This window comes from Anabrus simplex, chromosome 5 (assembly GCF_040414725.1).
Source record: "Anabrus simplex isolate iqAnaSimp1 chromosome 5, ASM4041472v1, whole genome shotgun sequence".
NCBI lineage: Eukaryota > Metazoa > Arthropoda > Insecta > Orthoptera > Tettigoniidae > Anabrus > Anabrus simplex.
The window spans coordinates 351,367,932-351,394,175 of record NC_090269.1 but is presented as its reverse complement, the minus strand read 5'-3'; the positions used below and the strand labels follow the sequence as shown (position 1 = coordinate 351,394,175).

The following is a 26,244-nucleotide window of genomic DNA, read 5'->3' as shown; positions in this document are numbered from 1 at the left end:
AGTTTTCAACTTTTGTATCTCACTGTAAATGTCATTGCTGTCATAGGTAATTTTTAATACTTCTTTAGTATTAATCACTTCCTCTATCTGGACATTATCCTTGTAGCCAACAATCTTTACATACTGCTGACTGAATACTTTTGCCTTTTGAAGATCCTCACTTACAAACTCCTCTTGTTCATTAATTATTCCTGGAATATCCTTCTTGGAACCTCTTTCTGCCTTAAAGTACCTATAACATACTCTTCCATTTTTCACTGAAATTTGTATGACCTCCAGTTATGCTTGCCATTATGTTATCCTTAGCTGACTTCTTTGCTAGATTCAATTTCCTAGTAAGTTCCTTCAATTTCTCCTTACTTCCACAGCCATTTCTAACTCTATTTCTTTCCAACCTGCACCCTTTTCTTAGTCCCTTTAATCTCTGTTACAATATAGTGGATCTTTACTATTCCTTACCACCTTTAAAGGTATAAACCTATTTTCATATTCCTCAACAATTGTTTTAAACCCATCCCAGAGCCTGTTTACATTTTTATTTACCGTTTTCCACCGATCATTTTTACTTTTTAAAAACTCCCTCATGCCTGTTTTATCAGGCATATGGTACTGCCTAATAGTTTTAATGTTAATATTTTCCTTTCTTTCACATTTATTTTTAACTACCACAAAAACAGCTTCGTGATCACTACCATCTATTACTTCGGTTTCTCTATAGAGCTCATCTGGTTTTACCAGCACCACATCCAGAATATTCTTCCATCACTTTCTGAATCAGATGCCCCTCCCATATTAACGTATTTACCATTTGTTGGTCATGCTTTCTGTCATTTGCATTACCTTCCCATCACTGTATGCTAAATCCTCGGTTCGGAATCAGATACGATTGATAGTGCACAGAATGGCAATCTGCATGTCACAGCTAATACATTTCGATGGGAAAACATGTCTAATTATGTGGGTCAAGTAGAACAGTTTAGAGGGAACCCAGGACCTCAGAATGAAGCAATTGGGGAATGTGATGGTTTTTAAGATGTTCTTTACGCACGAGTTAGTAGAACTAATAATTTGTGAAACAAATTTATATGCTGAGCAAAGAATGTGATCTAGGGTCTTATTACCACTTTGTTTCAGAATGCGGGATTGTAAACCAGTCAAGAAGGATGAGATATACGTTGTGATTGCACTTTATAATAGCTATAATACAAAAGCTTACGCTACGAAGCTATTTTTTTAAAAGCTCTATTCTGTCTACACCAATTTTTGGGTCTTTTATTTCAATGGGTATATTTGAATCAGTTAGTAATTTTATGCATTTCAACAACATTGAGGCACTTGATACATATCAGGGACTCTCCAAACTTTGCAAAATTTGTCCGATTATGTTGTGTGCTACAAATAGAAAATTCGGAGAGAGACAGTGTTTTGGTGTCCAGACTGCAAAGCAGGTCTCTGCATTGAGGGATGCTTCAAGACTTTCCACACCAAATTCAATTATTAAGGTAAGATAGAATCAAATTTTCCAAAAGAAAGGAGTTTTCTAAAGATGCATATGGAAGTTTTATTGAAATCCGTAAAATAGTACCGAAGTTTGAATGAAGCCTCGCACGAATCTGAGAAAGTTTAAACACCACTCTCTGAACTGCTCCCACAGCACAGAGACTATCAGGCATTTAAATCCAACACACTGAGAGGTTAACAGAATGATCAAAAAATTATGGGCCAAACAGATTCATTTGTGTCATTCCAGCCCTGATCATGACGTGAGGTGGGTTTCGTTCAATTTCTTGAAAAAAAAAAAATTGTGGATTTCCCCCCTCCCCCAAAGTAAACATTGTGACTACAGGAACTGCGATAAATTGCACACTCGTCAGTGAACATGACTTCTGCCTTCTGAGTCATTCTTTGGAATTGTTGCAGCATCTGACCACAAGCATCAGTATGTCTCTCCAAATCATCATCTGATACTTCATTGTCACTCAATGGATGCTAACACCTCATTTTCAGATCCACTTTGATATGTTTCCTCATGTTAGATTCCGGTATCCTCGATTCTGACACACGTTTTCATGTGAATTTGACCAGAGATTGTTCGATATATTTTTCCTTATCGGTGCAAAGTTCAAGTCCGGTGGATGGTGTTCCACTTCTTGGCATGTCGCTAACACTACTTCTTAAAATGTTTTTCTTTTTCCACACTAACAACATCTTCTTTTTCGATGCTGCTTTTATAGACCATGCAGTGGAATTGTCCTTCACATTTTAAATTGATTTGCCACTAATTTTATGTTCCTAAATCCACAACAGCGGCCAGCAAAATTTACTACATCATATAATCAATTGTATCAGCTATTCTTTCAATATTTTGTCACCAGCTACTGTCAACAATCAAAGTCGATAACAATGGGTCTCTGACAATAGAAATAAATAATGAGTAGGGGTATACAGACTTTGTGCACACTCTGTATTTTCATGTTTATCCTTGTATTTGCTTTCTACTGCACTTCTTTACCTACCCTGACCTGTTAACATATTTATCCTTGGTATGTTTCCATTCTGCTTAGATTCTCTGTTCAGCTCAATATATAAAAATAGTATCAATTGTATCTGCCAAACAAGAAGTAGATTTGAGTGTCCTACCAGCAGTTTTACTTTTCTTTTAAATATCTAATTTGCTATGATGTCTTCATTTACAGTGTTTCATTTGTAGTCGTTACTCTGCTTGATGGGGATATGCCGATCATTGAAAATAGCGTCATGAATAATGCAGATCTTGAAAGATATATTATGGAACCAAAAGATTTCTATAAAGGGAAGAAAGCATGGATTGCTGCTGAAATACAGGTAGGAAGAAATGTATTTATACATGATATCTTTAGATGTTAACATAAACTAATGTAGAGGAAACTAATGTTTTGATATGTTTCCTCATGGTTGATTCTGGTATCCCCAATTCTGATGCATGTTTCCATGTGGATTTGACCAGAGATTGTTTGATAGATTTTTCCATATCAGTGCAAAGTTCAAGTCTGGTGGATGGTGTTCCACTACTTGGCATGTTGCAAACACAACGTGTTAAAATGATTTCCTTTTTCCACACTAACAACGTCTTCTTCTTAGATGCTGCTTTCACAAGCCATGCAGTGGAATTGTCCCTCACATTTTAAATTGATTTGCCACTAATTTTATGTTTATTTTTTACTTTTTTTTTTTTAATTGATATTTCGGATATGCAGGGTGAGTTAGCTGAGATGTTCAGCACAAATAACTCATAAACCATTAGGTACCAAAACTCTGTTTTCTCTTTTAGTAATGTTACCAAGGGGCTGATACTTGAAATTGCAGTTCTTTCTCAGTGTGTCAGTATCTACTGAGGTAATAGTAACAGTATTGGAAAGAAACGATAGTTTGAAGGTGTTTGTTCTTACAAGGATTCATTTGTGATGGATGAATTCCTGCAAATGATCAAAATTTATCATATACAGCTTCTTTTTTACTGTTTTTCCTTCAGAATGAATATTGAATTGACAGTTCCCTGTGAAAAAAGAAATCTCCAGAATGACTTTCTACAGTAATTGGTTTTGATTGTGGTACCACTGGAACACTTCTGATTTTGCCATTGGAGAGCTACTGTACATTGCTATTGGCATTGTAAGTCAGTAAACTGATGTCCTTGCTCTGAAGTGGTGTAGCTCTTTTCAGGCAACCCCCCACCATGGGGGTGAACTGCATGTACCATTTTAACCACATACCAGCCTTCGTACCACTCTCAAATTTCTGGCAGTACCGGGAATCAAACCCAGGCCTACGCACCTAATAGTGCTAACAGATATGTTACAGAGGCAGACATTAGTATTGTGAAACTCAGAAGAAGCTTGTTTTTTTTTTTTTCTTTATTTGGTGAGTGAATACAATGTTTGCATGTGTGTATGTTGAGTGCTCAGCCCGAAGGCTGGTTTGGATCTCAACAGCTACATCATCAGCTGTTATAGATGGCTCAGGCACCACTGAAGAGGCATACTAGGGAATGAGGGGTTAGGTTTTCTGTTGTTTTCCTCACTGAGTCAAAAGTTGCTATTACATCTCAGTCTGCCAAGCCCACTGAAATGCCCACACCAACCAACCCTATAAGCAACATTTTCAGACCATTCATAACTGGGACTGGCTGAATAAGGAACAGCATTGCTAACATCACTCATACCTTGGTCACTTTCATATCATCAAAACCCAAGGATGAGACTGAGAAAGGTCAATGAAAGAAACAAATTTGTTCTAACCCACACCAGAAGGCATAGTGCACTGCAAACTTTCACAGATGTTTTTCATTCATTTAAAAAAAATGTATAACAAGAAACTTTGATTTACTCTGTCGGACTTAAAAGACACTTGCAGACACTTGAAGTGCACCTGCGCTATGATTTGAGTTATTGATATGTGATTTGCTGTTTCTACGTTGGTTTTTACCCCTCCTGTTCCTTCCCCTTCCCTTCTCAAGCCTAGTCTTGGTGGCTGGTTGTGTCCAGCATTTATCTCTCATTAATTATTTGTCGCTCGATCCGAGCATCTACTAGGGGGTTTCTTTCGAACCCGAGGCTGCTGGGCTGCGAACATCGGAGAGTAAGTCGTGAGTGAATGTTGCATGTGTATATTGAGTGAAAGGTTAATGCTTGTGGCAGCGAATAGGTCTGTAATTGGGTAAGTGTTGTGCTTCTGTGTGTGCTGTGCTGTGTGGATTTGCCGGGTTTGTAGCCCAGGGGCCTGTGGGCCAGTTGAAGGCCGTTTCATTTTCGTAATATGTATTTCTGTAATATTACATTCTAGTAATACTTGCATTTATTTTATATTACCTGTGGGTAATAGATCTTCTGTTCTCTGTTGAATGTACGAGGCCAATAGAAGTTTATTGGTTTACTATTGAAAGGGTTCTTCAGTTATGATATTGTAAATATTTTGTTACCTTTGAATAAATGACGGATGAATTTGTGGATGGTAAACTCCCTAACCTCGGTCCACATCGCTTCCCCTCTGGGTATGTTCCTTTTTCCTTGTCCCTTATGCTAGCACCTTCTCAAAACACTAGGTCTTTTCAGCAAAGGTGTGTTTGTTACTCATGAAAATTCATATTTCTTGACTTCACCAGCACAAGCACAACTAAATTTAAACACTGTGTCTACATACGGTATCATTTTTCTGTTCATGGACAAAACCATTCTAAATATGAAGGGCAGGAATGGTAGAACACATTTCTGACCCTATAACTTTAACTACATGTTCCTAGTTTACCAGCTCCTCATAGCCCCCGAAAGCTTTTGGATGCTACTTTGTAGGACTTTGTTCGATAGCCTTCTGTCTATGTTTCTTCATATAACGAATCAGGTGGAATTTTGGTCCACTGTGTGAATAATATGAGTACATTTCATTAAAATCATTTCAGTTCTTTATATAATTACACCCACTTACTCTGTTCTGGCTTTCAAATATGATACATGTATGTTCCTAAGCATATTTATTGATATACACGAATAAGTCCATTAAGTCTATGCAGAGTACTTAGAGGCATGCATTTGCCTTCTTCTGTGTCCATATTTCTTTCATTCTTTTACTGTGGGCTTCCTTTCTGTCTTCAGACCAGGTTCTTCCAGTCTTCTTCTTCTTTAGTCTTTCCTCTTGGTCAGCTTCCCATTTGTAAATTTTGGTTCTGAAGATTACCGTGTTTTGAACATGGACTCAAAACAAAAGCCAATGAAATTAAATGCCAAAACATGGAAACTGCATATCGACTAACCCAAAATATCTATACTGTAACAAAGAAAAGTGTTTCCAAGCACACAAAACTAAGAAGGGGATGTCACGATGTCCGCATCACCTATTTTGTTCAAACTTTGTAGGTTGGTAGATGGTGGTCAAGTGTTTAAGGTTCTTTGGTTCAGTTATGAAGGTGGCGAGTTCAAATCGCGCTTGTATCAACTCTCTCTCTTTTTTTCTCTCTGTTATTTCCTGATCCCCTTTTTCTTCATGTTGCGAATGAGAGCAGCAGTTAGTCACTTTCTGACCGTGTTGGTGTGCGATTTAACCAGATGTGCTCATCATAAGTTCAATCGCCATGGAAATCTCGCAAGTAGAATTCTGTTTAGCATGCCAGGTACCAACAAACGAGAGACTGTGGTACAGTGGTCGAGTGGTTAAGGTTCAAGAAAAAGAAATTATTATATTAATAAAACCATTCCAATACCTTTCCAATGTGTATTGGAAAGGTGGTTTTATTAATATAATAATTTCTTATTCTGAAATCCAATACAGCTTTATAATGAGATTCATAACTTGTAATGGTTAAGGTTCTCCACTTCAGTTATGAAGATGGCGAGTTCGAGTCACGCTGCTACCAACTTCCCTCTCCCCCTCCTCTTCACCCCTTTCGTCTTTGCCCTTTATGAGTTTTTCAGCCCTCCGCCATATTATTTTGATTATTGCAAGCCACAATTGAATGAATTATTTAACAAAATCTGTCAGATAATTTCTATTTGAGGGGGAGGGTTGGCATAATAATTGAAGTCACAGTACAAGGGTTATTTTTACATACTTTATGTTTTGGACCAAAAAGGCAATTGTCAATTTTCAGAATATATAAAATAATGCTAGCCTAGCTCACACTGTTAGTATCAAAACCAGTTTTGAACAACATAAATTGTTCACTGTTAAAACAAAACAGTAACTTTCATTTACATGTGCTTTTTAAGTGTCTGTGCACAATCCAAGGTGAAGCTTGTAAAAACAAGAGGAACACAATAGTGCGCAGCATCTCGCACAAATGATAAATGCGGAATTTTCGTGGTTGCATGGATTCTTCAAGAGATCTTGTGGGAAACATACTTGGTTAACATTTAGGAAATTTTCTCATGTGTCAGTCAATTTTGCAGCATACCATGGGTATAACAACATGTTTTTAAAAGAGGGAGCAGAAAGTTGACGATGGACTATCGAGTGAATTCTTATACAATCTTTGCAGGAGTTAATCTCACGGTTTTCTGCAAGCAAGCAAGATGCATTTTGGATATGCTTAATTAGGAGATAAAAAGGGAGGGGGGGTGTTTATTCTGGTGAAGGAAACTTATTGTTCACATGAATGGTTTACCGATGAAAGGGATAAAATATTAGGGATAAAATTAGTTTGTCATAATATGAAGGAGGTGGGAATTATAGGAACATACAGGCCTGGAAGAGAGGAAAGAGACATGGAAATATTTGAGAAAATAATAGATTATACTCATAAAAACAATAATAATGATATGGTAATAATTGGGGGAGATCTAAACTTGCCTGAAGTTGAATGGAATGGAGCTGCAAGTGAAGCCCATGAACAGAAACTGGCAAATAAGTTAATTTGGGAGGGAGGATTTACACAAGTAGTACAGGAACCGACTCGTCTCAATAACTTACTAGATGTATTCTTGGTTAAACCATGGGAAATTGTTGATAAAACTGAGGTAATTGAAGGAATAGGTGACCATAAGGCTGTAATAATGGATGTAGGACTGGTACCAAAAAGGCTTAATAAGAGGGTCACACAAGACAAGAAATTATACAGAAAAACTAAAGTTGATGAATTTGGGACTTACCTTAAATCACAATTCAGTTGTTGGATAAGTGAAGGGAGTAATGTGGATACACTTTGGGCTAAATTTAAAGGAATCATTTGGGAAGGAGAGAAGAGATTTGTACCTGTTAAGAAGGGTAAAATGACCTCAGACCCTGTTTATTATACAAGGGAAATAAGAAAATTAAAAAGAAAATGTAGAATAGTAAACAGGAAAATCAAAGAGGGTAGGGAGAATAGAGAAACTAGAAAACAGCTAATGAAGGAACTGAACAGAGTAAAAAAGGAAGCAAATGAGAATTATATGAATGGCCTTCTTCAAGAAGGTAATGACCACAAAGGGAAATGGAAAAAGCTGTATTCATATATTAGGAATCAAAAAGGAAAAGGAATCCAAATTCCTACAATATTGGGAGAAGGGGGTGAACACTATTTAACAGATACTGAGAAAGCAAACCTCTTTAGTAGGGAATTCAGAGATTCAGTAGAAGATTGTCAGGACTTGGAAACCATAACAGAAGATAGAGAGGGAGAGAGACATAGGGAAACAAGAAGCTTCTCATTCACTAATGAAGATATTTTCAGAGAAATCCAACTGCTTCAGCAAGGAAAAGCAGCAGGAAGTGATCAAATTACTGGGGAGGTATTAAAGACGATGGGGTGGTATATAGTGCCTTATTTAAAATTTCTCTTTGACTATGTCATAAATAATAGTGTAATACCAAAGGAATGGAAGGAATCTATAATAATACCAATTTATAAAGGAAAGGGTGATAAAAGGAAACCAGAGAACTACAGACCAATCAGCCTGACCAGTATAGTTTGTAAAATACTGGAGAGTTTAATAGCAAAGTACATCAGAGGGATTTGTGATGATAAAAATTGGTTCATGAGGAGCCAGTATGGATTTAGAAAGAAATTTTCTTGTGAGGCACAACTGGTGGGATTTCAGCAGGACACATCAGATCAGTTGGATTCAGGAGGCCAGTTAGATTGCATAGCCATAGATCTTTCCAAAGCCTTTGATAGAGTGGAACATGGAATATTATTAAAGAAATTGGAGGGAATAGGACTGGACATAATGGTTATACGTTGGATAAGAACATTTCTAAATTCAAGGGTTCAGAAAGTCAAAGTAGGAAATTATATATCACAGGAAGAGAAAGTTTGGAAGGGAATTGCACAGGGTAGTATAATCGGTCCATTACTTTTCTTAATATACGCAAATGATTTAGGGAACAATATAACATCGAAAATAAGATTGTATGCAGATGACATAATTGTTTATAGGGAAATAAATAACATTGAGGATTGCTCAAAATTACAAAGGGACATTGAGAGTATCCAAGAATGGGTTGAAGAAAATAATATGAAGGTTAATGGAGGCAAATCAACTGTTACAACATTTACAAACAGGAGCTTTAAAACTGAATTTGAATATACTTTGGATGAGGTAGTTATCCCTAAAGATGGCAAGTGCAAATACTTAGGTGTGAGATTTGTAAGTAATTTGCACTGGAAGGGTCATGTTGATGACATTGTTGGGAAAGCATACAGATCGTTACATGTCATAATGAGGCTACTTAAAGGATGCAACAAAGAATTAAAAGAAAAAAGTTACTTAAGTATGGTTCGTCCATTATTGGAATATGCAAACAGTGTTTGGGATCCTCACCAAGAATACCTAATAAAAGAACTAGATGGTGTGCAGAGGAAAGCAGCAAGGTTTGTAACAGGGGATTTCAGGAGAAAGAGTAGTGTATCAGAAATATTAAAGGAACTTGGTTGGGAACCTTTAAGTAAGAGAAGGGAGAAAACTAGACTTATAGGATTATATAGAGCCTATACAGGAGAAGAAGCATGGAGAGATATCCGTGAGAGGCTTCAGTTGGAAAATAATTATATTGGTAGAACTGACCACAAGTACAAAATTAGAAGGAATTTTAGCAGAAGCAACTGGGGTAAATTTTCATTCATTGGGAAGGGCGTGAAGGAGTGGAACAGTTTACCAGGGGTAGTGTTTGATCCTTTTCCAAAATCTGTACAGATATTCAAGAAGAGAATAAACAACAACAGAGAAAATAAATGAAATGTTAGAGGGCATTCGACCAGTGCAGGATATTGTAAATAAAAAATGTGTGTGATTAAATTAATTCCATCCCCTGGTCTATGGAGTTTGGACAGCCCAAGTAGGGGACTGCCTGTAGGGGTGAAGTACAGTGGGGACTTCGAGGACACTGGGACCGCTACGGTAGCTGTGAAGGCCCTTCAGGAACTCTGAAAAGTGGTGGCAGAAGGGGCTCTGGTTAAGACGCAGCAGGTCGTTATGCTACTTATGTTCCAAAATGGGTAAAATATAAATATGTAAATAAATTCAATGTTAATTTTAATCTTATACCAGTTGTATATTATTATTATAAGTAATTTCACATACTGTATATGAGTTGACTATGTTTGTAAGATATTATAAGTAGAATTTTGTAAACAATATAAATTTATTAAGGATGATGTATGTGTTTAATAGAACAAATTATTAGCGTAAATTGTATAATACTGTATTCTAGGAAAATTTTCTTTGTCTCTTGTTAATTTAAAATTTAGTGCTTGACAATAATGTATTTTAGTGTACCATTTGCCACCGAGGTAGACACCTCATTTGCAAATAAAGAGATTTTGATTTTGATTTTAGTAGCTTGACCTGTCTATAAAAATAGATATCACAGAGTTGAACTAATGGAGTGCACTTGGGAGGGATAATTTTTAGAGTGCAGGTTGGTTACTCTTCAGCATCTTGAAATATCTTGTCATAAATAGTGGGATTGGTTTGTCCTCCCCGTGAGTCAAAAAACAAAAGAAATCTCTTTTCTACAACACATCGCTTGAACATTTTAAGATACCCTTTGTACAAGCGTGTTGACAGCTTACCTGATTTTGAGCAGAAAATAACTACATTAGGGTATTTTTTGAGAAACTCATAAATTTATTTTTGAACAACAGGTCCGAACGAGCCTTTGGGATCTTGCAAACAAACAAAAACTAGAGGGAACAACTCTCCCAACTTTGCGAGAGTGTACTGGGCCGTATATGAACGAGTGACTTAGTTCATGTTGTTGTTGTTGTTGTTGTTGTTGTTGTCGTTGTTGATGAACACAACCTTTGAATCTTGGATATCCAATGTTCTGTCAATTGTAGACTGATATAGACAGCCTGAAGTACAAATAAGTAAATATAATTTTCCATTTGCTATATTGTACGGTTAAAGTGAACGTGTGTATTTATATATAAAAGTTACCTGTTTGAACAGTATTTATGACATGTGTACTGTCAAAACTTGGGATCAGTGCGCGAGCCTGCGTCCTCCGATAGTTCGGTGCAGAACCCAAAATGTCTTCCATCTTTGTGGAATAATTACCAGAAGTGTATCTGGTAATTTTTCTTTGGCAAATTTTGTATCTTTTCTTGAATTTCTTAACCCATGAATTTAAATCCTTCAAACTGGGCCACCGCACCTAGTGCCCACATTTACAAATTACACATCGTGACTCGTTGTTTGTTCTTACATGCCTCTTTAAAGCGATCGTGAGTCCATTCATTGATGGTTTTACATTTGTCCCTCAATTTTCCGTCCTATTTGATATCTTCCTCCCATATTGCCAAATCCTGTATTCACTTCAGCTGAGAGCATATTCACTTCAGCTGAGAGCAACCTCTTTTGTGTAATGTCTGCAAACCCAATTTATGGTGTGCTCTAGCCATGTTTACAACATTTAACTTGTAATCTAGATGAATATATTCCAGAAGCTTCCCTTTTGTTTCTTCAGGCTCATAGTCTTCATCTATAGAATCACTCTTTTCTTCGAAAGCAGCTTGGTCGTCACTGCCATCGCAGGTGAATACTTCCTCATCTATTACAAATTTATTTTCTTCTATTACTGTCAAAATAGAATTTAAAAAGTTTCTTCCCAATAATTCAGGCTCTTCTGTAATCTTAAATTCTTTTCAAGGTCCACCTATTCAATACAATGACGTTTTATTGTGATTTAATCACATGTCAAATAGTCAAATGGTACCAGTTTCGGCATCTATGTGCCATCATCAGCCTTGGGTACAAATTAAAACAAGATATACATTCCTAAAACATCTAAAACACATTTTAACACATTATAAAATAACATACAATTAATGTGGTGATACATGAATACGATAAAATTATGATACAATTGGTATGATATAAAATTCTTAAAATTCCGGCTGTTCGTTACATAATTCAGTCTGTGTGCATCCGGGTGAATTTTTACAGTTGTATGCTGTCTATGTGAATGACATTTGTTCCTTTAGATATTAGGTGGTATGTTATTTTATAATGTGTTAAAATGTGTTTTAGATGTTTTAGGAATGTATATCTTGTTTTAATTTGTACCCAAGGCTGATGATGGCACATAGATGCCGAAACTGGTACCATTTGACTATTTGGCATGTGATTAAATCACAATAAAACGTCATTGTATTGAATAGGTGGACCTTGAAAAGAATTTAATTTTGTTGTAATCCCACTTCAATACGGAACCAATGAAATTCATAACTATAAGTCTTCTGTAATCTCCACACAGTCGCCGGGATCCAGTAAGTGATTTATATAGAAGGTGCTCGACGTAAGCCAAGGCCCCTTTCAACTGTTTATTTGTTGCTTGCTCTCCTAGGAACTCGTTTGCACTTTGCTTAGCTTCACATTCAAAAACACATGCATTCGAACATAATTCAACATGCAAGATCTCCATGACAATTGAACTTATGATAAGCAGTCTGGTTACATCGCACACAACCATTAGACGACATAACGCAGTCAGGCAGTGATTAACTGCTGCTCTCATTTGCAACGTGAGGATAAAGGGGATCAGGAAATATCAGGGGGGAAAAAAAAAAGGAAGTTGATATGAGCATGACGTGAGCTCACCACCTTCATAACTGAAGCAGAGAACCTCAAACACTCGACCACCACACCACAGTCTCTTGTTTGATGGTACGTGGCATGCTAAACATCTGGTAACTTTTTTCAACATTTTCAGAATTGCTTTTTTCAAAAAAAATTGAGAGTTGCTCACTATTACTTTGACAGTGTGTTTTTGTGATGTAGTACTACCACCCTACAAAGTTTGAACTAAATCGGTGATGCGGACATTGTGACCTCCCCTTGTAAATCATTAAACCAGAATGTCTTTATGGATCAGAGATGCTAATTTTGAACAGGAAAACAGATTGAAAACTAACCGCTACAGATTGCACAACACAACAATAATAATAATAATAATAATAATAATAATAATAATAATAATAATAATAATAATAATAATAATAATAATAACAATGCTTAAAGTAAATACAAAATTTTAGGCTGATGATGGTCCACAGTGGACCGAAACTAGTACCTTTTAATGTCATTGTAATGTTCTTGTAAAAACATCACATGATTTTTTAGTATTGAGTAGGTGGAATATTAAAATTTTGTATTTACTTTAAGCATAGTCTCAACTCAATACGGAACCTAACAATGAAGTTTATTACTTTTAATAATAACAATGATAATAAAAATTTAAACTTCATAAGATTCAAACACTTTAAGTTAAATGAAATACACACACACACAATTAATACTTCAGAATCAACATAGAGATATAAATAATATCAGGTTGACCAATATGACAACTACAAGAAAGGAAATGGGAAACAGGCTGGAAAACCTACGAGGTCCTTGAGAAAGTAGTGTATTGCGGGGAGAACTAAATCAATGGTAATCCCTTTCTGAACACTTAGTTTTACTGAATTGACAAAGAAGATTAAGGTACAAGCAAATTAATTAGCAAGACAACCAAAATTACATAGCGAATCGAAAACCGGAAAAATTGTTCCAGAAAAATGAAAACCATGAGGTTCATATCAATAAAATTTAAATCCAAGACAATTATATATCACAAATGTATGTGTTGCCACACATCCATTACAAAAGACATTTCTACCTTGCTTTCTTCCTGAAGCAAAAAAACCAAACCCCAAGCCCCATGTCACTACAGCCCTTGAAGGGCCTTGGCCTGAAGCAATATTTAACCTAAGTACAAACATATCTTATTTCATTTGTGTACAATAAATCTTGAGTCAGGTATCAGAATTACAGTTTTGTCGCCATAAGACCTATCTGTGTCAGTGCAACATAAAGCAAATAGCAAAAATAGCAAATAGAAAAAGAAAAAAAAAAGAATTACAGCCAGTGGCCATTTGAAATTACAAATGAGAAACTGAATTTACGTGAAAATTATATAGTTTACCAAGGGCTAATCCCAATAACAAATGAGATTAAGAAAGGGACAAGTTGAAACATTTACTAAGAGACAGATGGTTGCAAGAAATTTAAAAAATTTAATGTAGAGGCCGATTAAGTTCCTAAAACACTTCAGTAAAAGACGCATAGCTTTAGCTGGTATACATTAAATTGACACGGAACTACCAGAGGCAACACTATTGGAAATTAAAACTTTACATATTACTTATAAGATCTTAAACCAACATTACATTTACATTTAATCAGAATATTCAAAATGAAAAAGGGAATTGCCTCCTAAGATAAAATAGGTATGACTCCCCGAAAGGGCTAAGTCATGTCAAAGTTAAAAATTGGCAAATACAAAATACCCCGGGCAAACTTTGGTGCACAAATTAAAATTTACATTAAAGTTAGAATCCAAAAAACATAAACAGAGCTCACCCAGAGGGCTGGTAATCCCATCATGGGAGAGACAGAGAAGATGCCTGCTACCTTCACCGGTCAGAAATCAAAGACGCAGAACTAGAGACGCTCTCATGGAGTTGCTGATAGCCGAAAATGGGGCAATCAGGAGATAACCAATTAGGGCACGGGAGTTCACTCGTGACTCTTACGTTCACCAATAAGAAACTTCGTTATTCTAGCCTATCACAGAGCTTTTCTAGAATAATCTTTGTGTTGAACCAGCAACTTACAGAAAATGAGGAAATGACTAGAAAAATACTCCTAAAATGTACACGTGGCATTATACCCTGCCTCACAAGTTATCTACCTCATTAAAACATCCTGTTACACAATATGTCCATACATATTTGTTTTCTACAATAAATCCAAAATAATATGTTAAGTAGCATAGTAAACATTAAGTCCACTGCCCATCTTATATGCATTTCTTCAAGTTACATAAATAATTTATAATGTCTTTTTTTTCCAAATTTAGATAATAAATATACATAACAAAGATTCTGATGATACAGATCTTCCTTAATGTATTTTCTTGAGGTTTCTGAAAGAAAAGAAAATGATACATAACATCTTTCAAAATATAATGGAACAGTGAAAAGCAGTTGTCTGAACACCAGTAACATAAAGCATATTTATTGAATTTTTTTTTTTTAAACTTGTATCAATATATCATTTGAATTTTTTTTCAGTTGAAGACAGTTTCAGAATCATTTGTGGTTGGTGAAACACAGCAGTGTACTAGAAATGATTATGGCAGAAATTACAACAATCCTCCCCTATCACCTGGAAGCCGGTACCAGATCTCCGTGGTGGCTGTTAATTTTGAGGATGATAAAATATTGTCTCAATATATTTCATTGATGGACCCTGTAGAAACTGAGGGTACCGGAAATAATGGTCTTCTGGCACTGCTGCTTCTCCTGCTAATACCAGTATTAATTCTACTTTACAGAAGGTTAGTATATAATCTTCATTTGGTAGGCATGTATCAGAAAACACTAAAAGATTTACGCATTGTATCAGTAATATCTACCTTACAGATATATCCAATGATAAATTGTAAATTAAAACTATGTACTAAATTTGTTAGGAACAGAACAAAAATTCCCAAGGGGACACCAGTGGGAACTGAACCCACAAACTTTGAGAACTGAATATTAACTTTCACAACAGCATTGTACTTCATGTAGACTTACACATTCTTCAGTTGTGCCCAACCTGTAGCTAAGATCCCAGTCAACAGAACAGAAATAGCAAATGGCTAATGGTAGAGTATCAGACAGAGAATCTGAAGGCTGTGATTTTGTTGCTACTTGTGTTCTGTATTTAATATTTCATTGGCATATACAATACATACTTGACACAACTTAATTAGCTGAAAATCTAATTGAAACATGACTTGTTTCTCATATAACTGTATAAGTGAGATGTTGGAAGTATTTAGCATTCAAGATGATTTGGAAAACAGTAGGAGGAATATAACATGGAGGTGGTTTTCTAACGAAGAGTGTAGAAAAATATAAACCAATGAAGGCTGAAAAATGTAATGAATATATATTGCATACATGTTATGAAACATGGAGTTAAAACCTGGCCATTGACAAAAAAAACAAACTGTAAATCAAATACAGGCAGCATTAATTAAATTTCTGAAGTATATTAATAATAACAAAAAAATAAATAATAGAACAAACATAATGACTAGTCAATGTGGGAAGAAGTTTGCCTGTTTCTGCCAAGTGAGGTCCACCAATGTCAGGCTCCATACTGTTTCAATCATTGGCCAAAGTACAGCCAATTCAGCGATCGCTCCTCCAGCCTGGTGGGCCAATAAGTGAACAGCACTGTAGCCTGCACTATCATTGGCCAAAGAATCCATGCTATAACCCCCCCACCATGGCAGACCCCAGCCTGCACTATATAATGAGGTGGAATTGCAACAGCACTCCATCCTATTGTGAGCGTCACAGTAATTGAAGTCGGTCGAAAACCTTCAAAATTCCAAACGCAGTCTTTGGTGAAATGTCAGGACCATCATATGCTCCTAAACCATAGCCCGGAAAATACAGACATGATTTGTAGAGGTATATTATATAAAAAGAATAAATTATTTTATCTGATGGCACAAATCTGCATGAAGCCATGAGCTTAGAGGGAAAAGGAGGACAAGGAAGGTAGTGGAGTGGGTAACTACTGTATTGCTGTGCTGCTCACTTGTGATCTTAACCCTCAATACAGTTACATGGAGTCGACTTGAACTCTTCCATAGCAACTAGGAAAGTGGATATTCCTCCACTCTCACTCACACCACAACACATGGACTCGTGTGCATGTGAAACTCATTTTGTGCCCAGCTAAGGTGGTGTGCCATCAGATTGTAATCTATTTATATCAGGAGATTTTAATACATTAAGAATCCCTTGTCAGGGCAATAGACTGTTTCTTAAATTTTATGAGAATTAAAAGGAAGAAAAATTCTAATTATATGTACTACCGGTATATATTTAAACCAATCACAAATACATAAAATTCTCCCAAATAATAATTTGTATAAACAAAGCTACCTGATAATGAATTATTGCTAAATAACTTTATCTTCCTCTTTATTCTCAGTCTTTGTCTTCATGAGTTCATCTCTCAGATTTGTCATGAACTTCTTTACAATAATTCACTTTAAAATGAATTGTCTGTAAAATGACTTGAGACAGTTTATTGCTTGAATTCTGCCCTTACACAGGATTCTTTATTGGTAAATCTACTGACAGAAGTCACTAATATCTTGACACAAGTGTGATAAACTGATATAACTTGAAAACAATATTCTTTAACCCATGGGTAAATAATGCAAGTATCGAGCTCAAATTATTATTATTATTATTATTATTATTATTATTATTATTATTATTATTATTATTATTATTATTATTATTATTATTATTATTATTATTATTATTATTTGTGAGGCATGGCTATGAAGTGTTTACATCCACTTATTAGTATTAGTATCATTATTATTTATGATCGCATTGTTTGTGAGGTTATGTCATGAAACATGTACTGTATATATACTGTATACTGTATATACTGTATATATATACATAGTTTAGTTAATATAAGAACCTGTAATTAATAGTGTATAATTTATTATTACCTGTATATATGGTGTGTAATCCACTACAGTATTGTGGAACACACTGTAATATCCAGAATAACACTAGGTAAGACGAGAACTATGGAGAACCTTCCTTCCAATTTTAACTATGTATTAAGCCCTCTTAGAATTTACTAGAAGATATGCTCTAACATATCCTTCTAGAGCCTGGCCAGGCAACATACAACCTGTGACAATAAAGTTCGGTGAATAGTCCTGTACTATCACCATAGATGAACAATGCACAACAATGACCTTACTGTCCTTCGAAATGGTACCTTCCCATAACTATGCACTGCTGAGATCAGCGATACATGTCCTGGAAACTTTGCACGAAGGTTTCCTTTGGATGATGTTTTAAGCCTCATCACGTTTCGTTGGATGTCAGGAATATAGTCAAATCTCTTTCCTTTCAAAGCGAGTTTGATGCGTGACTTTTCGGCTCTGACCTTTTTACGATGAGGGGATCCCGGAGAATGCCATTTCATGCTTTGCCATTTCATTTCAGGGTCATACCTGAGACACTAGGCTTCATCCTCAATGACAAGACTGTTCAAGAAATTTGGTGTCGCATCCGCCGTTTTGACAAAATCCTGTGGAGCCTCAAAACATGCCTGCTTCTGATCGTGTCAAGTGATGTGGCACAAGACAAGAATACGTTTTCCTCTTCCCTAACTTCTGGGTAACGATTTGTCGCACGGATTCATGGTTAATCTGCAGTTTATCCACTATCATGCACACAGGTAATCGCCGACCATTCGTGATTAATGTCCTCACCTTCTCAATGTTTTCGTCACTGACGGTTTTCCACTACGGGGGTTGTCAGAAACACTTTCCCGGCCTCCTCAAAAATGGGCGAACCTCTCATACACACACTTCAAGGACAGTGCTTGATCTTCATAAACACGTACCAGCATCACATGCGTTTCTTTCGGTGTCTTGCCGAGCTTAAAACAAAACTGTACATTGATATTTTGGTCGTTCATGTTCCTGTTCGCAGTTCAGAAACAACGCACTAAACATGCACTGTGTTAAACAGGTCTTACACAGCACACACACGATGCTCAACTGAACAACGTTGGGAGCAGGTGGTCAAAACCTGCTGCTACGCAGGTGCAGCGTTGTGTGCCGTCAGTGTTGCTGGACCGACCATTCTGACTTCATTCACTGAACTTTATTGTCACAGGTTGTATATAAGGAAGCAGTCTTGATGGTGGAGTGAAGTTATTGTTTAGTTGGAGTTGTTTTCCTGAGCATGTGTTATGTTTAGGCTGACATGCTAATGTAAGCAGTTATCAGTCAACTGTTTCAGGGTTGCAATCTCCATGTGTTTTGTGATAGGCAGTTGTTAAAGATGGTGGGTTGTTGATGTGTGTGTTTTGTTTGTGACATCAGTTGATTAGGTTATGTGTAATTAATGTGTAAATAATTATTGTAAATAAAAATCAGTGTATGCAAATTGACAGCATTTTGTGTGTGTCTTTATGGCTACATCAATCTAAGCACATTTAAATGGCAAGGCTAAAAGTATCTGCTATTATTCAAACTGTTTTTCTCTCATAGAAACAAATTTGTTGTTCTCTGTTTCAGATATTACAAGAAAAAATTACCGTCTTCAGAAGCAGGTCCAGTTCCTCTTCATCAATTGAATAAAGGTACCACTTATTTAGGACATTGAAATTTAAGCACTTTTGATGTTTACTTCTTCGATATTATAAATGAGATGATATACAAGAAGATACTACTGATGTCCTTTAATCCTTAATGGTCTTAGTATTGTTTACGTTTTATAGGACAGTATGGACCATCAAAAGGAATTTGGTTTTTAATGAATATCAGCTATTTAATCATTAATCCTCCAGAAGGCAGGCATGATATTTTAATGCTGTGTGTGTTTCATAGAATTTATCATCTTAAAGGTTACACAAGCTTATATTCCCTCCCTCTGAATGGTTTCTAATGGGTTTGTCCTTTTCTGCTTGCTCTTGACGGTGGTGATTTTTATTAACAAGGTTAATCTTCAGACTGTATTACCTGCTAGACTGGTCTTTTAGACCATATGCATCTCCCTTAGGTTCACTGATCCACTCTGTGTATATTTTTCCATGTTACCTACTGCTTGTAAGTTTGTCAAAAGAATTGTCTTGATATTGTTTACTGTTTATTGGAAGTATGGACCATCATAAGACAAAGCGGAGGCAGGACAGGTTTTTCTCCGTGGATGGATGGATGGATGGATGGATGGATGGATGGATGGATGGATGGATGGATGGATGGATGGATGGATGGATGGATGGATGGATGGATGGATGGATGGATGGATGGATGGATGGATGGATGGATGGATGGATGGATGGATGGATGGATGGATGGATGGATGGATGGATGGATGGATGGATGGATGGATGGATGGATGGATGGATGGATGGATGGATGGATGGATGGATGGATGGATGGATGGATGGATGGATGGATGGATGGATGGATGGATGGATGGATGGATGGATGGATGGATGGATGGATGGATGGATGGATGGATGGATGGATGGATGGATGGATGGATGGATGGATGGATGGATGGATGGATGGATGGATGGATGGATGGATGGATGGATGGATGGATGGATGGATGGATGGATGGATGGATGGATGGATGGATGGATGGATGGATGGATGGATGGATGGATGGATGGATGGATGGATGGATGGATGGATGGATGGATGGATGGATGGATGGATGGATGGATGGATGGATGGATGGATGGATGGATGGATGGATGGATGGATGGATGGATGGATGGATGGATGGATGGATGGATGGATGGATGGATGGATGGATGGATGGATGGATGGATGGATGGATGGATGGATGGATGGATGGATGGATGGATGGATGGATGGATGGATGGATGGATGGATGGATGGATGGATGGATGGATGGATGGATGGATGGATGGATGGATGGATGGATGGATGGATGGATGGATGGATGGATGGATGGATGGATGGATGGATGGATGGATGGATGGATGGATGGATGGATGGATGGATGGATGGATGGATGGATGGATGGATGGATGGATGGATGGATGGATGGATGGATGGATGGATGGATGGATGGATGGATGGATGGATGGATGGATGGATGGATGGATGGATGGATGGATGGATGGATGGATGGATGGATGGATGGATGGATGGATGGATGGATGGATGGATGGATGGATGGATGGATGGATGGATGGATGGATGGATGGATGGATGGATGGATGGATGGATGGATGGATGGATGGATGGATGGATGGATGGATGGATGGATGGATGGATGGATGGATGGATGGATGGATGGATGGATGGATGGATGGATGGATGGATGGATGGATGGATGGATGGATGGATGGATGGATGGATGGATGGATGGATGGATGGATGGATGGATGGATGGATGGATGGATGGATGGATGGATGGATGGATGGATGGATGGATGGATGGATGGATGGATGGATGGATGGATGGATGGATGGATGGATGGATGGATGGATGGATGGATGGATGGATGGATGGATGGATGGATGGATGGATGGATGGATGGATGGATGGATGGATGGATGGATGGATGGATGGATGGATGGATGGATGGATGGATGGATGGATGGATGGATGGATGGATGGATGGATGGATGGATGGATGGATGGATGGATGGATGGATGGATGGATGGATGGATGGATGGATGGATGGATGGATGGATGGATGGATGGATGGATGGATGGATGGATGGATGGATGGATGGATGGATGGATGGATGGATGGATGGATGGATGGATGGATGGATGGATGGATGGATGGATGGATGGATGGATGGATGGATGGATGGATGGATGGATGGATGGATGGATGGATGGATGGATGGATGGATGGATGGATGGATGGATGGATGGATGGATGGATGGATGGATGGATGGATGGATGGATGGATGGATGGATGGATGGATGGATGGATGGATGGATGGATGGATGGATGGATGGATGGATGGATGGATGGATGGATGGATGGATGGATGGATGGATGGATGGATGGATGGATGGATGGATGGATGGATGGATGGATGGATGGATGGATGGATGGATGGATGGATGGATGGATGGATGGATGGATGGATGGATGGATGGATGGATGGATGGATGGATGGATGGATGGATGGATGGATGGATGGATGGATGGATGGATGGATGGATGGATGGATGGATGGATGGATGGATGGATGGATGGATGGATGGATGGATGGATGGATGGATGGATGGATGGATGGATGGATGGATGGATGGATGGATGGATGGATGGATGGATGGATGGATGGATGGATGGATGGATGGATGGATGGATGGATGGATGGATGGATGGATGGATGGATGGATGGATGGATGGATGGATGGATGGATGGATGGATGGATGGATGGATGGATGGATGGATGGATGGATGGATGGATGGATGGATGGATGGATGGATGGATGGATGGATGGATGGATGGATGGATGGATGGATGGATGGATGGATGGATGGATGGATGGATGGATGGATGGATGGATGGATGGATGGATGGATGGATGGATGGATGGATGGATGGATGGATGGATGGATGGATGGATGGATGGATGGATGGATGGATGGATGGATGGATGGATGGATGGATGGATGGATGGATGGATGGATGGATGGATGGATGGATGGATGGATGGATGGATGGATGGATGGATGGATGGATGGATGGATGGATGGATGGATGGATGGATGGATGGATGGATGGATGGATGGATGGATGGATGGATGGATGGATGGATGGATGGATGGATGGATGGATGGATGGATGGATGGATGGATGGATGGATGGATGGATGGATGGATGGATGGATGGATGGATGGATGGATGGATGGATGGATGGATGGATGGATGGATGGATGGATGGATGGATGGATGGATGGATGGATGGATGGATGGATGGATGGATGGATGGATGGATGGATGGATGGATGGATGGATGGATGGATGGATGGATGGATGGATGGATGGATGGATGGATGGATGGATGGATGGATGGATGGATGGATGGATGGATGGATGGATGGATGGATGGATGGATGGATGGATGGATGGATGGATGGATGGATGGATGGATGGATGGATGGATGGATGGATGGATGGATGGATGGATGGATGGATGGATGGATGGATGGATGGATGGATGGATGGATGGATGGATGGATGGATGGATGGATGGATGGATGGATGGATGGATGGATGGATGGATGGATGGATGGATGGATGGATGGATGGATGGATGGATGGATGGATGGATGGATGGATGGATGGATGGATGGATGGATGGATGGATGGATGGATGGATGGATGGATGGATGGATGGATGGATGGATGGATGGATGGATGGATGGATGGATGGATGGATGGATGGATGGATGGATGGATGGATGGATGGATGGATGGATGGATGGATGGATGGATGGATGGATGGATGGATGGATGGATGGATGGATGGATGGATGGATGGATGGATGGATGGATGGATGGATGGATGGATGGATGGATGGATGGATGGATGGATGGATGGATGGATGGATGGATGGATGGATGGATGGATGGATGGATGGATGGATGGATGGATGGATGGATGGATGGATGGATGGATGGATGGATGGATGGATGGATGGATGGATGGATGGATGGATGGATGGATGGATGGATGGATGGATGGATGGATGGATGGATGGATGGATGGATGGATGGATGGATGGATGGATGGATGGATGGATGGATGGATGGATGGATGGATGGATGGATGGATGGATGGATGGATGGATGGATGGATGGATGGATGGATGGATGGATGGATGGATGGATGGATGGATGGATGGATGGATGGATGGATGGATGGATGGATGGATGGATGGATGGATGGATGGATGGATGGATGGATGGATGGATGGATGGATGGATGGATGGATGGATGGATGGATGGATGGATGGATGGATGGATGGATGGATGGATGGATGGATGGATGGATGGATGGATGGATGGATGGATGGATGGATGGATGGATGGATGGATGGATGGATGGATGGATGGATGGATGGATGGATGGATGGATGGATGGATGGATGGATGGATGGATGGATGGATGGATGGATGGATGGATGGATGGATGGATGGATGGATGGATGGATGGATGGATGGATGGATGGATGGATGGATGGATGGATGGATGGATGGATGGATGGATGGATGGATGGATGGATGGATGGATGGATGGATGGATGGATGGATGGATGGATGGATGGATGGATGGATGGATGGATGGATGGATGGATGGATGGATGGATGGATGGATGGATGGATGGATGGATGGATGGATGGATGGATGGATGGATGGATGGATGGATGGATGGATGGATGGATGGATGGATGGATGGATGGATGGATGGATGGATGGATGGATGGATGGATGGATGGATGGATGGATGGATGGATGGATGGATGGATGGATGGATGGATGGATGGATGGATGGATGGATGGATGGATGGATGGATGGATGGATGGATGGATGGATGGATGGATGGATGGATGGATGGATGGATGGATGGATGGATGGATGGATGGATGGATGGATGGATGGATGGATGGATGGATGGATGGATGGATGGATGGATGGATGGATGGATGGATGGATGGATGGATGGATGGATGGATGGATGGATGGATGGATGGATGGATGGATGGATGGATGGATGGATGGATGGATGGATGGATGGATGGATGGATGGATGGATGGATGGATGGATGGATGGATGGATGGATGGATGGATGGATGGATGGATGGATGGATGGATGGATGGATGGATGGATGGATGGATGGATGGATGGATGGATGGATGGATGGATGGATGGATGGATGGATGGATGGATGGATGGATGGATGGATGGATGGATGGATGGATGGATGGATGGATGGATGGATGGATGGATGGATGGATGGATGGATGGATGGATGGATGGATGGATGGATGGATGGATGGATGGATGGATGGATGGATGGATGGATGGATGGATGGATGGATGGATGGATGGATGGATGGATGGATGGATGGATGGATGGATGGATGGATGGATGGATGGATGGATGGATGGATGGATGGATGGATGGATGGATGGATGGATGGATGGATGGATGGATGGATGGATGGATGGATGGATGGATGGATGGATGGATGGATGGATGGATGGATGGATGGATGGATGGATGGATGGATGGATGGATGGATGGATGGATGGATGGATGGATGGATGGATGGATGGATGGATGGATGGATGGATGGATGGATGGATGGATGGATGGATGGATGGATGGATGGATGGATGGATGGATGGATGGATGGATGGATGGATGGATGGATGGATGGATGGATGGATGGATGGATGGATGGATGGATGGATGGATGGATGGATGGATGGATGGATGGATGGATGGATGGATGGATGGATGGATGGATGGATGGATGGATGGATGGATGGATGGATGGATGGATGGATGGATGGATGGATGGATGGATGGATGGATGGATGGATGGATGGATGGATGGATGGATGGATGGATGGATGGATGGATGGATGGATGGATGGATGGATGGATGGATGGATGGATGGATGGATGGATGGATGGATGGATGGATGGATGGATGGATGGATGGATGGATGGATGGATGGATGGATGGATGGATGGATGGATGGATGGATGGATGGATGGATGGATGGATGGATGGATGGATGGATGGATGGATGGATGGATGGATGGATGGATGGATGGATGGATGGATGGATGGATGGATGGATGGATGGATGGATGGATGGATGGATGGATGGATGGATGGATGGATGGATGGATGGATGGATGGATGGATGGATGGATGGATGGATGGATGGATGGATGGATGGATGGATGGATGGATGGATGGATGGATGGATGGATGGATGGATGGATGGATGGATGGATGGATGGATGGATGGATGGATGGATGGATGGATGGATGGATGGATGGATGGATGGATGGATGGATGGATGGATGGATGGATGGATGGATGGATGGATGGATGGATGGATGGATGGATGGATGGATGGATGGATGGATGGATGGATGGATGGATGGATGGATGGATGGATGGATGGATGGATGGATGGATGGATGGATGGATGGATGGATGGATGGATGGATGGATGGATGGATGGATGGATGGATGGATGGATGGATGGATGGATGGATGGATGGATGGATGGATGGATGGATGGATGGATGGATGGATGGATGGATGGATGGATGGATGGATGGATGGATGGATGGATGGATGGATGGATGGATGGATGGATGGATGGATGGATGGATGGATGGATGGATGGATGGATGGATGGATGGATGGATGGATGGATGGATGGATGGATGGATGGATGGATGGATGGATGGATGGATGGATGGATGGATGGATGGATGGATGGATGGATGGATGGATGGATGGATGGATGGATGGATGGATGGATGGATGGATGGATGGATGGATGGATGGATGGATGGATGGATGGATGGATGGATGGATGGATGGATGGATGGATGGATGGATGGATGGATGGATGGATGGATGGATGGATGGA

At 39.5% G+C, this 26,244-nt stretch overlaps 1 protein-coding gene across 1 annotated transcript in view; it reads left to right on the top strand.

The window, feature by feature from the left end:
* The window catches only part of LOC136874532 (receptor-type tyrosine-protein phosphatase kappa), a 381,492-nt gene that overhangs the window by 239,494 nt on the left and 115,754 nt on the right, over positions 1-26,244 (top strand). Inside the window, exons 12-14 of the mRNA XM_067148168.2 lie at positions 2,697-2,844; positions 15,065-15,330; positions 19,117-19,181. Coding sequence (XP_067004269.2) covers positions 2,697-2,844; positions 15,065-15,330; positions 19,117-19,181 — 479 coding nt within the window. The remainder of the gene's footprint in view (positions 1-2,696; positions 2,845-15,064; positions 15,331-19,116; positions 19,182-26,244) is intronic.